The 13,520-nt window shown below is 41.9% G+C and overlaps 1 protein-coding gene across 1 annotated transcript in view; it reads right to left on the bottom strand.

The window, feature by feature from the left end:
* ARFGEF3 (ARFGEF family member 3) overlaps window positions 1-13,192 on the bottom strand; it is a 95,599-nt gene extending 82,407 nt beyond the window's left edge. Inside the window, exons 1-2 of the mRNA XM_058802443.1 lie at window positions 13,108-13,192; window positions 11,976-12,027 (exon numbers count right to left, since the gene is read on the bottom strand). Coding sequence (XP_058658426.1) covers window positions 11,976-12,027; window positions 13,108-13,192 — 137 coding nt within the window. The remainder of the gene's footprint in view (window positions 1-11,975; window positions 12,028-13,107) is intronic.
* Window positions 13,193-13,520: the final 328 nt, after the last annotated feature.

Below are 13,520 nucleotides of genomic sequence, written 5' to 3'. Positions count from 1 at the left end.
AAGGATAATTTCACAATTCTGTGAAGCACTTTTACCCTCTAAAGAAAGCTGGCATATTTCACACACTTCACACATCTCTAATCCAAAAAGCACCTTAAAGTGCTTTTACATTGTGCCTTTGTTATACTCCGTCTCTTAAAGTGAGGAGAACCCGCATTTGAAATCAGCAGATCAACAGGTGCCGAAACAAGGTACCTGTGCATTAACTGGTGCTCCATAATCCAGACACAAACAGGAAAAAAGGAAGGCAAAAAGATTATTACAGTGTATAGTACTAACTGAAGGACGCTAAAAACTGATGGTTATTTGGACCTGCATCTCTTCTAGGCAGAACATCACATTTGTTTTAGACTTTCTACAGATTTTTGCAACAGCATATAAACATTTTGGGCATTATTAATACTGAATTAGTTTATTCTCACATTAAAGTGGATGGACACTGGGAGGAGAGGGGAAAATGAAGAAAGTCATAAGCCACTGGAGTGGATCCAGTTCAGTTTCATGATAATGAAGACAGGTGGGAGCTCCTATGGCTTATGTGTAGCTACCTCGCACATCAGCATGTTGCCTGCCATCTGTCATCACATACTGCAATGAGCAGAGAACAATAAGAGCTTTGATAGATGTCCCAAAAAGAAGAGCGAAAAATGACAAACAGGAGGATGGAAATTAGAACAGATTCAATTAGCTGAACTTCCCATCCTTGCTAAAAATGTTTAACTGAAAATCTAATTAGGGCTGCTGCAGACTGTGCTCCCACTGTATTCTTGGAGAAAATGAATTGCCATTGTGTCATTTCCTGTTCTTGTTACACACTCAGTCAATTAAGTCTTTAGCATTTCTATGCTACAGCTATGAAACACCTGCAGAGATTCTTACAATGTTTGATTAGCTTGAGCACCCTTCACATTTCAGTTCAACCTGCCATTTAAATGCATCATCTGATAGCATGAGAACATGAAGGACAGGCAGATAATCCTCAGGCAGAACAGGAGAGAAGGATGTAAGTTAACACAGTCCCTTCTAATGTCTTAAGAATTCAGTTCAATAAGGCTGCAAAATAGGGAATGTAGATTGGAATTACCTCAATGGATTTGAGTGCAGTAAAGTAAGGGAATGAGGTTTGCAGCCCTTTTATAATTCCACTCTGTTTTGAGCAGTGCCTCACCATGGGATTTCATTGCTTACTGCACCGTCTGCAGTTCTGTATGGTTAAGTGACAATTCATGCAGGTTTTGTAGTACTGCACATGAAGGATATTTTACATAAGTGAAGGTCTCAGAATAAGCTGATACACAACAATACACTTCAAAACATGTTTAAGAACATTCTCCATTTACATAATGTACAGAAAGTAGTTTCACACCGTAACTCTTGAGTATCCATACTGCTGCATGCTGGTGTGGACATACATACACACACAGTTTGAGGCACAAATACCAACTTAACCTTGATTGAAACACATCACGTGCAACACAGAGAGAAAATGAAAAGAAGGGAACACCTTTGACTTGGAAGAGAGGAAGCTACCTGCCAGGGTAAGCAAAAAAGCTCAGCGACAGAACCAAGTGCATAATCTGGGGCCAGCACCTCCCAGAGCACAGGCTGTTCCTCCTGAGCAGCCTCACTCCAAAACTGTCAACTTTGCCAACTGCAGAATGAGTGATGGGAACACACACAGCCTTTATATTCAGCACACTAGGTTACAATGACCTTTCTAGTTGTCCAAGCTTGCTGTGGCTTGTCAACCTATCAACCTACCTCCTTCCCTGCAGGTCTGGAATAAGGGATGCTACGGCAGGTCAGGCAAAACAGACTGCCAGAAAGGTCAGAGCAAGACAAATTACTATTGCACGTAGAGAGATCATAAAAATCTTCCTATTCTCATTGTAATGACAAAGAAGCCTTTAGTGAGAAAAGAATAATAGGTCATTAATTCACTCTCATGATAAAAACTGTAATGAAGATAGGAAATTGCCTAAACTTAACTCCTTGTTGTTAGTCCCTGGAACACAGTCTCACAGCCCACCTTCCCCTCCTTGACTTAGGGAAAGGGGCATGATAAATGAAGCATTTTTCCCTTCATGCAAATGGTGATAATCCTATTATTTTTAATCCCATTCCTGAAAATTAAAGATTAAAAATAAGACAGCTCTCTGCATTATCTTCCTGCTGAAAATTACACAGAAGAAGCAGAATTCAGAACCTCAAGGCCTTATCAGCATCCAGTTTGCATTCCACAGAATAATTCACAGCCCAGTCAAAGAAGGGATAAGAATTTGATTCACCACTGTTGCCATTTTCTGATACACTGTTTATTAGGTAGGATAACAGTCATAGCAAAAGTCTGACATACAGTCAGAGTAACCAACGATTGAAAAGATTTTCTCCATCTTGGCTGCTTAAAAAGAACAGAGTAGCACAGTGTAATATTATTAGCATCACTTATTCAAGAAGAAGAGTTGGCCCATGATGAGAAAATAATTGGTAGACATGAATTCTCAGAATTCTGCAAGTACCCACAGCTGCTACCCTTATGTAAAACAAACAGAAGCAAACACTGTCCTTGCACAAATAGGAATGATTTAATTTACATAAAACAAATTCTAGTGTTGTATATATGAACACATGTACATATCAAAATAGAAACACAAATCTTTTTTCCTGTACTAGTTTAGAGAATATTGTTAAAGATTCCACCAACAAGTTTAGGCATAAAGGAAGTATTTAAAACCTAGACCAGGAAGATGGAATAAATACATCGTTTTTCAAGTAATAACTCTTCAAGAAGAACGAAGATTTAAGTCCTTGCTCGCATTCTAGAGAAATGATTACTGCAGAAATATTATCATCCTACTTACAAAGAGAATTACAGTCAAACTCAGGTTGGAGAGAGGTGTGGAATCCACAGCATATAAATACAAGGCACGTTCTCCCACCTCCACAATGCAGGAAGTCAAACCAGATGATTACAACAGACCCCTTCAGCACTAAAATTTCTACCTTTGTGCAAGTACAAGTTTGTCAATAGTACTTAGAGAAATAGTAGAGCAATGGGATAAAAGACAAATTCTGAAGCCTTCCAGTTAGAACTTTCCTTTTCCAGAAAAAATAAACCAACAAATTATCTTTATGACACTGTGCCACTACAAGATGATCATGCACCGTTAGACAACTTTGGTGCTACAGTGCTGTATTAGAATGAACAAGCACTCAGTGTTGCAGTTTAAAGATCCTGGAAAAAAAACAACGAACAGTTGGGAGACTGTTGCCAAACTACATAGATATAAATGCTGACTTGCATCCACAGGGCCAGGATTTTAATCCAGTTACTCACTAACACAGAGATACTTGTGGGCATGTTTCCTGTATCACAAGATTTGCCTCATATATTTGCACCCATCAGGTGAGCTTCTACCTTTAAAGAAATTGTAATCTCTGGCTGAAGGCCTTTTCATTTTTCCATCTCACCACTTGCATCTTACTTTTAAAAAAAAAATTTATTTTCCTTCCTACAGAGCACAAAACTCTTTGGTTTTATCCAGTTACAATGGAAAGGCTTCTTCTCCTCTGACTTAAGGTTAATGTTACTTTTCTTTCCATATCCAATTTTCTCACCTCAGCTGCTGACATCAGCTCCCTCTCAGAGTTCCATCCAACTCTGTATTTAATTTTTCCTTCCTCTTTTTTTCATGTATTCCCTCTTCCCTTCAATCCTTTTGCTTTTCAAACTCAGACACAAAGTCTTCATCCAACAGTTAAATAAGCCTGTCTTTGCAGGGAAATATGAGTTGCTTATCAGAGAATGTTTAATGACACAGGGGAAAAAAAAGGACAGAATAATGCCTAAATGTAATTTCACACAGTTTCCTAGCTTGAACTTTAATAATTCTTTTTTCAACCTGGAATTGTGAATGAGATTGCAATTTAAAACTGCTTGGTATTAAAGAAGTGACATAATGGTATTTATAATCTTTTTTATTTACATCCTTTCTAAGATAAATTAATTTGCCACTACAGAAGCAGCATAGCTCTACTCATGGAAAAGGCAAACATGAGCAATTTAATCCTCCAGCCAAGCCAGTGCAGCCAAGACCATAGAATTCATGTGATCATAATTAAGTAGCTCAGCACAGTCACTCAGCCGGAGAGCACTTCTGAGGTCATTTGCCTCCTTGCTATACTAGCTAATAACTGCTTGATTTTAACAGAAACACAAAGTTCCTAGATAGGAGCTTGTTGTCAAGATGAGAACAAAACAGAACCAAAAAAACCCTATAAGCACAAGGTGTACTTTTACTTGAGAGGAGAGAAAGGGAGACAGCAAAAGATTCTACACAATATTAAAGTAAGGTGGACAAGGCCAAAATAATAATCAGATGCTTCCAGTCTCCAAAGCTCTAGCGTAATCTCTCTCTGACACATTCTCACTGCTCTCCCTAGAACATCCACCTCCACAGATATTTGCCCTTTGTGCACAAGGTATCAATAGTCACTCACAAATTCTGCTCTTAAGAAGCTTGATGACACATCAAACCTCACCAGCTCTTAATCATAAAGCAACCTGTAGCCTTTATGTGATTTTGTTGATTATGATTTGGAGTATGAAGATGAGGTGACAAGCTGGACTTGCTCAGCTTACAATTTTGAATGTTTATCAAACTATTCCATGAAATCTCTTTTCCCTATATTCAGTAACTCTGGAAGAGAAGCTAAAGATTTGTCTAGTGAAAGCATTTTGTTTCAAATTTTAAGTACAAAATGACAAATAAAGAGTTTTACGAGAATTAAGTTTCCATCAAGAGAAGTTTTACAATGCTGGAAAAAGGCAGGCTGAGGAAACGGAAAAAGAGACACAGAGGTATCATCACATGGACATCCTGCAAATTACCTTATTTTCTCCACTGCAGCTGTGAGTTACAGAAACCAGATGAAGAAACGGGAGAATGAGGTGTATTTCTGGTCATTACTAGTTACATTTTGAAGGTCAACGCTGTAATCTGCAATGCCATTCAACTTGCACAGCAGTTCAGCGCTAAATCTTGACAGACCTAAGGGATGGCTGCTAAAAATATTCCCATGTTTGCAATGCATTACGTAATTTTATACTCACTGCACTTCAGCATATTCAGTTTCTTAAGCAAACAAACATTGAAGGAAATGAAAGGTAGTGAATTTCCTGCAGCTTTGTTACTTTTCATGGAATGTAAATAAAGGAAATGTGAGAAAAGACTTTCATTACTCCCACTCACCCCTTCATTTTCAAAACAAAGAAAAGTCATGACTTGCACAGCATCGAGCAAAGATCAGAGCAGAGCATTTAGCAGGAAAACAGTCCTCTCAGTTTCAGTGCCACCCCTCTTCCTGCACCATGTAGCAGGAAAACAGTCTCCTCAGTTCCAGTGCCACCCCTCTTCCCGCCCCCAACCACATTTCATTCTGTAAGGCAATTATCAAAAGCCTCACGATGTTCTCGTTTTCTACTCTTCTGCAAGCCCTGAAAGTGACCAAATGTTTAAGACAAACACACATACTGCTATCCTGTTATCATCCTTAGAACCTTAGGTCAATATTTCAGTTGCATTTGTTGTTAGAAGTCTGACAGTTAAAACTATGGCCGCTTTCATCCTCAGCCCCACCCAGCTGCTCCCCACTCCCATTCTACCGGCTCCCATGAAGAAAATTAACCTCAGCCCAGCCAAGACTGTGCGGTTTTGTCACAAAACAGAATGAATTTTTGGAAGAGTCTATAAAAGGAACAAAGACCCAAGGCAGTGGTGATTATTATGGTTCACTAATACAAAGAAGATCAGGAAAGGCAGTAAGTTAGTTTCAGAAAGAGCAAGCACTGCTCTTTTACAAAAACACCACTGAAACCAAAGAAACAAACCTCATTCAAGCTCACAAGTAAGAGTAACAGAAACCATGTGTCTTTTTTCATAACATGCTAAATTTTGCTCATACATTCAAGAGTCACGACCCCAGCTAACAGGTTTTCAGGGACTCCTGAGACTGACCCTTTACCCTTTCCTCCCCAACACCACTGTCTTTTGGGGTGGCAGACCAGGTGCAAAATCTTGCTGAGATAAAAATACCTGCCCATTGGACAAGAAATAGGGCCACTTACATATCCCAGATTAAACACACAGATTGATTGAAATACTGTATCAGTGGCACATTGTCTTTCTAAATACTAATTTCCTTCCCCCATCTACTCCCCAACATTAGAACTGAGAATGCAAAACTTTAAATCAAGACCAGTGCATGTACACCATCCAAAACACCAAATGGACTACGTAAGTGCTTCCACAAGTCTGGATCCAGGCTGTAAACTGCCAGCATGGGAGATGCAGGTCAGTAATCCACACTGTCACTAGAATCTCTTCTTGGCCAGCTGCCTGCCAGAGAACTCATAATTCACTTACTGAATGGCAGACAGTGACCATGTAATGGTTGAGCAGCATGAGTCACATCCAGCAGTCACATCCAGGAAGAAAGCACAGGAGCACCTAATGCCAGGTGGATGTGGCAGCAAGAGCAGGAAACAAATTGTTTTAAACAAAGAGAAAGAGTAAAATAAAGAGAGATATGCTGAAACCATCCCCCCCCAAAAAAACCCTCAGAGACAACTATTCCTCTCTCCCCACTCCTTACTTCTGTTCAGGGGATCTGCTATGCATGTATCAGCTTTCTGAGCCACTCTCTCCTAGCAGAAAGAAACTAACAGTGAAACATGAACAAAATTAAGAGATGGGAGATGACGTAAATGATGACATCATAAATATTTCTTCACAATAGAGAAGGTGAAATGCATTCCAAGACCCAAGATTCTGAAAGTGGATGAACTACCTGCAAAGCTAAGTGGATTGAAAGTCTCTAAAGCATTGTTTGTTTGGTGATGATCACACCACAATTACTGCTTTTATTACTTCTTGAGCACATGTAAGGTAAAATGAGCGAGCATGTTGTTTTATTTAAGAGATTATAAACTGCATACTTCTCAAGAACTATGTCAGATGCTAATCTAGAGATACCAAAAAAAAAAAAAAAAAAGTAGAACTACCACTTTCATCCCCAAATGTTCTCCTTCCCACATGTGCATGACTATAGAAAAAATTCACAAACTGCTCTCAAAAGCCGGCACCAACATGATTAACTGGGACACAAGCAAGAAGAGACAGAATCAGACATGAACTGGTTATTACACAGGACCCTGCTCCTGCTCCTCACTGACTTCTGACTTTCCAGCTGTAATCTCCAGAAATACTGATCACTTTTAAAAGGACAATGAAAAATATAAGAGGAATTTTAGTGGGCTGACTCTGACTGGATGCCAGGCTCCCACCAAAGCAACTCCATCGCTGCCCTCCCCAGCTGGACAGGGGAGAGAAAATATAATGAAGGGTTCATGGTTTGAGATATGGACAGAGAGAGATCACTCTCCAGATACTGCCACAGGCAAAATTGACTCAAATTAGAGAGACTAATTGAATTTGTTATTGCCAAAACCAGAGCAGGGTAATGAGAAGTAAAATAAGCCCTAAACACCTTCCCCCTACTCCTCCCTCCTCCCACCCAGAGACACAGGGAGACAGGGAATGTGGGTTATGGTCAGTTCATCACACGTCGTTCCTGCCACAGCTTAGGGAAAGGAGCCACATCCTGCTTCAATGTGGGTCCTCCACAAGGATACCAGCCCTCCCAGGAAACCTGTTCCTCTGTTCATGAGTCCACAGATACCTGCCAGGAACCTGCTCCAGCACAGGCCTCCCACAGGCTCACAGCCTCCTCTCAGGCATCCCCCTGCTCCAGTGTGAGTGTCCTCCATGGGCTGCAGGTGGATCTCTGCGCCCCCATGGACCTCCATGAGCTGCAGGGGCATAGGTGCTTCTCCACTGTCTGCACTATGGGTTTCAGGCGAATCTGAGCTCAGGCACCTGGAACACCTCCTCCTTGTCCTTCTTCACTGACCTTGGTGTCTGCACAGTAGTTCCTCTCACATATTCTCACCCCACTCTTCTCTGGAAGCAATAACATCTGCAAAACAACTCTTTTCCTTGTTCTTACATTTGTTATCATAGAGGGGTTGTCACCTCTTCCGACTAGCCCAGATTTGGCATGGGGCACTTCTGTCTTGAAGCCAGCTGGCTTTGGCTCTGCTGGATGTGGGGGAAGCTTCTGGCAGCTTCACACAGAAGCCACTGTTGTAGCCCCTCCTGCAGCCAAAACCTGGCCATGCAAACCCAATTTGCATTTCTTCCAAAAAGAAATACTCCTTCAGAAGTCCCAACCAATCTCTTCTTTCCAGCAAAGTCTGCGCTGATAGCAAGTCACCAAGTTCTACATAGCCTGTAAGGCATGACTTAATGATATAATGCATTCCAAGAAACTCTGGCAAGCCCAAGTTTTTTCAAAGCAGTATGTGACTGGCAACTGCTGTCTAGCCTCTTATTTTATCCTCTGATATGTAGATAATCCTCATGAGCATTAAACTGCTCCAATCAAACATTTTTTTTCAAAGCTCATTTTCTTGTGTCTGTTGAGTTACCTTTTATAGCTCATATTTCAGCCTCTAAAATCACAACAAGCCAAGAAGAGAGCCTTGTTCAGTGTATAGTGCTGGCCTTAGGGGAGAGTTTGCCATCCTGAAAATGCTGAAGTGAATATAGCCCAGCTGAGTAGCAAACAACTGTTTGCTGGCAGACAACATTAAGGTCTCTAAAGCTATTTTCCATGTGATCAATTCACCAATTAAAACACAAGCACATCAATTTCTCTTATCTAATTCATTATTTATAAGTCAGCCACCCAGCCTCCTCAAGCACTTAGTATATACCCAATTTTCACAACTCATATTCAGAGACAAATACCATCATACTAGACGGATCACAAGAGGCCAGTTACCAACAGGTTATGTGACTCTCCTTTCTCAAGAACTCATGGAACATCTACAGCAAAGCCTTGAACTGACATTTCCATCTTGATCCACTTTAATCTTTGTTATTATCTCCCACCCTTGCCCAATACTCTGATCATAAGTTAAAAGTACCGAAAAATCACACACATATTCCTATCTCAAGGCAGAGTTGACAAGACTTTGTGGGAAACTCTGTGTTTGTTGGAGATTTGTATTTCTTTAGGAAGTGAGATATTTAAATAATGACCCTTACTAGAATCAATATGCAAGGTCATTAACGAGGATTTTGATTCCGAAGTCCAATTAACATCAAAGGAAGTTGAACAGCAAAATAGTCTCATCTAGCTCCCTGAAGATATACCAAACAGACTTCTATCAAACTAATTAAATAATTACATTCCAATCTGGATGGTCAGTCACTGGGACTGCCTTGAGGCAAAAGGTGCTCCCAAACACAGCAGGCATGTGCTATCTAAACTGCTACCAGATAACTGCTGGATGCAAATGCTACAGTTGATGTCCCCAGTTAATTGCACAGATATCAGGGAACTGTAATGTGGTCTGCCTCATGTTCAGTAACACCAGTCCAACTAAGATGAAACCATGGATAGGTCAGGGACATGACAGGACACAGTCTACCCCAATACCACAGTGGAAATAAGTATGTAGCTGATATAATACATGTCAAAAACCCCTTGAACTCAAATGCTCATAGTCTGAGGAAAAGAAGAGACAGCTTGTCTTCCCCATTATCACACTAGGACCACAATTTTACAAAAGACAACTTTACAAAGAACCTCTACTCATCTAGAACTGGGGTCTCAGAAGCAGAGAATGGCTTTTTATTTTGTAAGAAAGAAGTGAGTATAGAGTTTACATGTTCTCATTCTTATGAGCAGCCTTCATTCTTCTGTTCTAGAAAGAAAAGAACGTAAGTGTGAAGTGTAGATTAAGGTTCCAACTGGATGAGCAGCCAGAGGCTGATCTGTGTTACAGCAGCTGATACAACCTGCACCTGATGTAAGATTAAAGCAAAAAAGAGGCACGGCCAAGACATGTCCATCCTGCATCTTGGCTGTGTTTCTGGTCACAGCCGTTGCTCTACTTTCCAGGCTATTCTTTTCCAGCATTAGGAACCAAGCCATCACAGTGCTGCTTTTTAACAAATACCAAGTGAAGAACTTTTATCTAATTTGCACATCATGCAGGCAAACTCCAGCCCAAGATGTGGCCCAGTGTGCTGATCTGGAGCCTGGCAGTAGCTTGTCATCAGAGAGTGAAGGGTATGCTTAGCAACACTATCTAAGGCCGTGTGGCTGAGCCTCACCAAGGACCCCACAACAAAAGCTTTTGTCCAAATCCTCTTGTGTTCCTTTCATTTTCCAAAACATCCAGTAATAATGTGCATTGCTACTGACAAGTCTAACATTAAGAGCTTATTTAATCATTGCTACACGTGCAAAGGTATTAACTTTACTTAAAAAGGGGGGATTTACAGTGGAAAAAATACTCCAACTAAACAAACACATTATTAAGAACACTGGAGGAAGAAGAGAAAAAGGCCTCTCTGTAAAGCTGTAGTAGGCAAGGGGAAAAGGAAGAAATGTGGTAACAGCTAGCTAACCAATAAATAGGGAATGACAATAGCACTTAAAGGCACAGACCACACACCATACTAGAGGCTGATAAATGGGAAGGTGAAGAGCCAAGTTTTCTCCAGCCACAGTGTCAAGTAAACATAATTCTAGTGGACCTATTGAGAATTAGTCATCCAGCTGTTCCCATTCTGTGCTGGAAATGCATTGTGTCTGGCGCTGGTCATGTCAGACCTGTGCTACATCCATCCCCCATTTGATCTGAGGCCTCTTGTGGACTGTAGCTGACAGGAATTTAGAGTGGGTAAAGAACTGCTCCTATTCTTTCCCTGCTTGGTGACTGCTCTGGAAGAACTAGTTCTTCAATCCCTACCTTTCCTTGCAAAGCATATATGAAAGAATCATCAGGGCATTCTTGAGGTGATAAAAATACTCCCAGGAAAGTAATGTTGTAGCAAAACAAATGTTCCCCCCCTATAAGCAGCTCACAGTGGATACCTGAGAAGTTCACAGGACAGGCCAAAAATACAGCAGCATTCCTATATCCTCCTTCATAAGCTCAAACACTTCTGATTAAGGTACTTCTGAATAAGAGTGATACCTGTGCATCTGATAGATTTCAATCAATTTCTTTCATGGATTTGTTGAGGTGGTTTTTGCATGCATGCAATCTTTCAGCATCCATTACATTCTCTAAGAAGGCAAGCCTAAGCATTTTGTATCTCAACTATTACGCTCTATGAAAGAACATGCTTTTGTTTTAAACAGTGCACTTGCTGGTTTCCTTTGATGACTCTTAATGGTTCTGTCAAAAAGAACAGTGAATAATTTTACCTATTTACCTACTCCATAACAATGACAATTTCCAAAATGAGATTTTAAATAGCTAGACAAATCAGGGCCATGCCACCTCTCCCATTTTATATGTGTACAAATGGAGGTGGGAAGAAGGAAGAAGGCTCACTCAACATAATCTAGCAGGCTAAAGGAAGAAGTAGGCATAGAAACTGTATTTTTTTTTTAGTTCCTAGTCAGCGTCCTATCTATATGATGATATAATTTTTTAGTTTCTGGAATATTTATTGTCAGTAACAAAATCTGATTTAGATTTAAAAGAACACAAGCACACTGAGAAGAACTAAGAAGCATCCTTGCTTATTACTGAAAGATGGAATTTAGCAGAGAAACTCTTTAGCCCATAAGAGAGCCCTCCTTTCTAACCAATGACACCACTATACATACTCATGCCCATTTTAACACATTTCCATACATTTCATTCAAGGCCAAAGGCCAAGGACTCATCAGAAAATTATCTACTACTACCAGCCTAGATATGTATATCTAAAAACTACAGAAATCACATAGATGCAGCCTGTTCCTCTACCTCACTTTTAATTCAAAATTTTTGCTTCAGTTTTACAAATACTCACAAGCTCCAAAGAACTCAAGTTCAATGTTCTTACCTCAGCTGATATGGTGGTATCTTGATAGCAGCATCAGGAGAATCCAAGGTTTCTGTATAATTAAAGGAAACAACGGGGCTTTTAAAAGAAACTTCTGAGTTCAACCACAGTTAGCACATCTGGCTACAGCCTCCAAGCCAATGATCCTAAAGTTTACACCTATTCCACCTGACAGAACAACAACCACTGCTGCTCTGAGCTGCCAAAGCTTTGCATAAATCTGACAGGGCACTGCATGCCCAATGAGAAGACACCGAGTACCATTTTTTCCCTTTCACTTATCAGCACTTCAGCAGCACATCCACTAAAACTGGAACAGTATAGAGGATACTGGCATGGCTGCTGTGCAAGACTAACATGCAATTAATGAAGCAACTCATGCAACATCAAGATGAAAGGCCAGTAATAAGACAGCAACAGGTCTGATCTACCACAGAATGTTGTAGCTATGCATAGATAAAACCCAAAAATTTAAAGCAATTGAAAGTATCCCAGTTATGCTGATTTAAATTAAGGGTACTGATGATCAGTGTTCCAGGCTGGAAATGTCAAAAAACACTTCAAGACATTAAAAATCTCGGAAAATGGGTGGATGCTAAAATGTACCTAAGCTTGTACTCCCCTGAAAGATTAACTCGTTATACTGATCATTATATTGCAAGGATAAAAGAGCTCGTGTAATCCAGTAGAACAAAACTTCTAGCTTTTAAAATAGATTCCATAAGCCAGTGTAAGAGCTGTACGGCATGGTTTTTACGATGATTTAAAGGAGGGAGGGGGCCTTTAAAGAAAAAGACAGCACCTCGAAAACATACACGGAAACTGACAGCTACCGATATCCGTATATGTGCCTCGCAAGAGCCACGAAGCAGATGCGGGCGGTGGGGAAGGCGAGGGCGGGGATGCTCTCCGGGACCGGCAGCAGGTGCCACGGCGCCTTCCAGCAGCGCGGAGCTCCCAGGCATTTTGAACGGCCCAGGAGCTCCGCTCTCTTCCCAGCCGCTGGAGGCTCGGCTAAGCAGGCTCTCCTTAGAGCGGAACAAGTTTGTTGAGGTCTCCCTGCCCCCTGCTTCAGAGACCCGCTCCATCGGCGGCTCCTGCTCCGCTCCGCTCCCCCGCCCGCGCCCCTTACCGATGGCCCAGGTGCAGCTCTCCTTGATGGCCCTGTGCTTGCTCCCCGACGCCTCCTTCTGCAGCTTTCGCAGGATTTCTTCCATCTTGCCTCCCCCGGGATATTCGCCTAGCCGCGGGGGAGGAGGAGAGGCGGTGAGGAAGAGGAGGAGGAGGCAGGAGGAGGGCGGCGCGGGCGGCGGAGCGGTGCCGGGGCTGTCCCCGCCGCGGCAGTGCCTAGGCGGGAGCGGAGCGTGGCACCCCGCTGCCGCCCCGCTGCCGCTGATGAATCACGCCGAGCTCCATGGCGGGGACACGTCAGTTGTTGCCGCTGCGGAGTCCCTCCTCCTCCTCCTCCTCTCCCACCCCGGGCAGGCCCCGCTGGCGCAGCGGGGTTGGGGCGGGTCTGGCCGTGCCCGCGGGCGCGCAGGGACT

This window comes from Ammospiza caudacuta, chromosome 3 (assembly GCF_027887145.1).
Source record: "Ammospiza caudacuta isolate bAmmCau1 chromosome 3, bAmmCau1.pri, whole genome shotgun sequence".
NCBI classification, from domain to species: Eukaryota; Metazoa; Chordata; class Aves; order Passeriformes; family Passerellidae; genus Ammospiza; species Ammospiza caudacuta.
The sequence above is the reverse complement of the archived record's forward strand: the minus strand, read 5'-3'. Positions and strand labels throughout refer to the sequence as shown.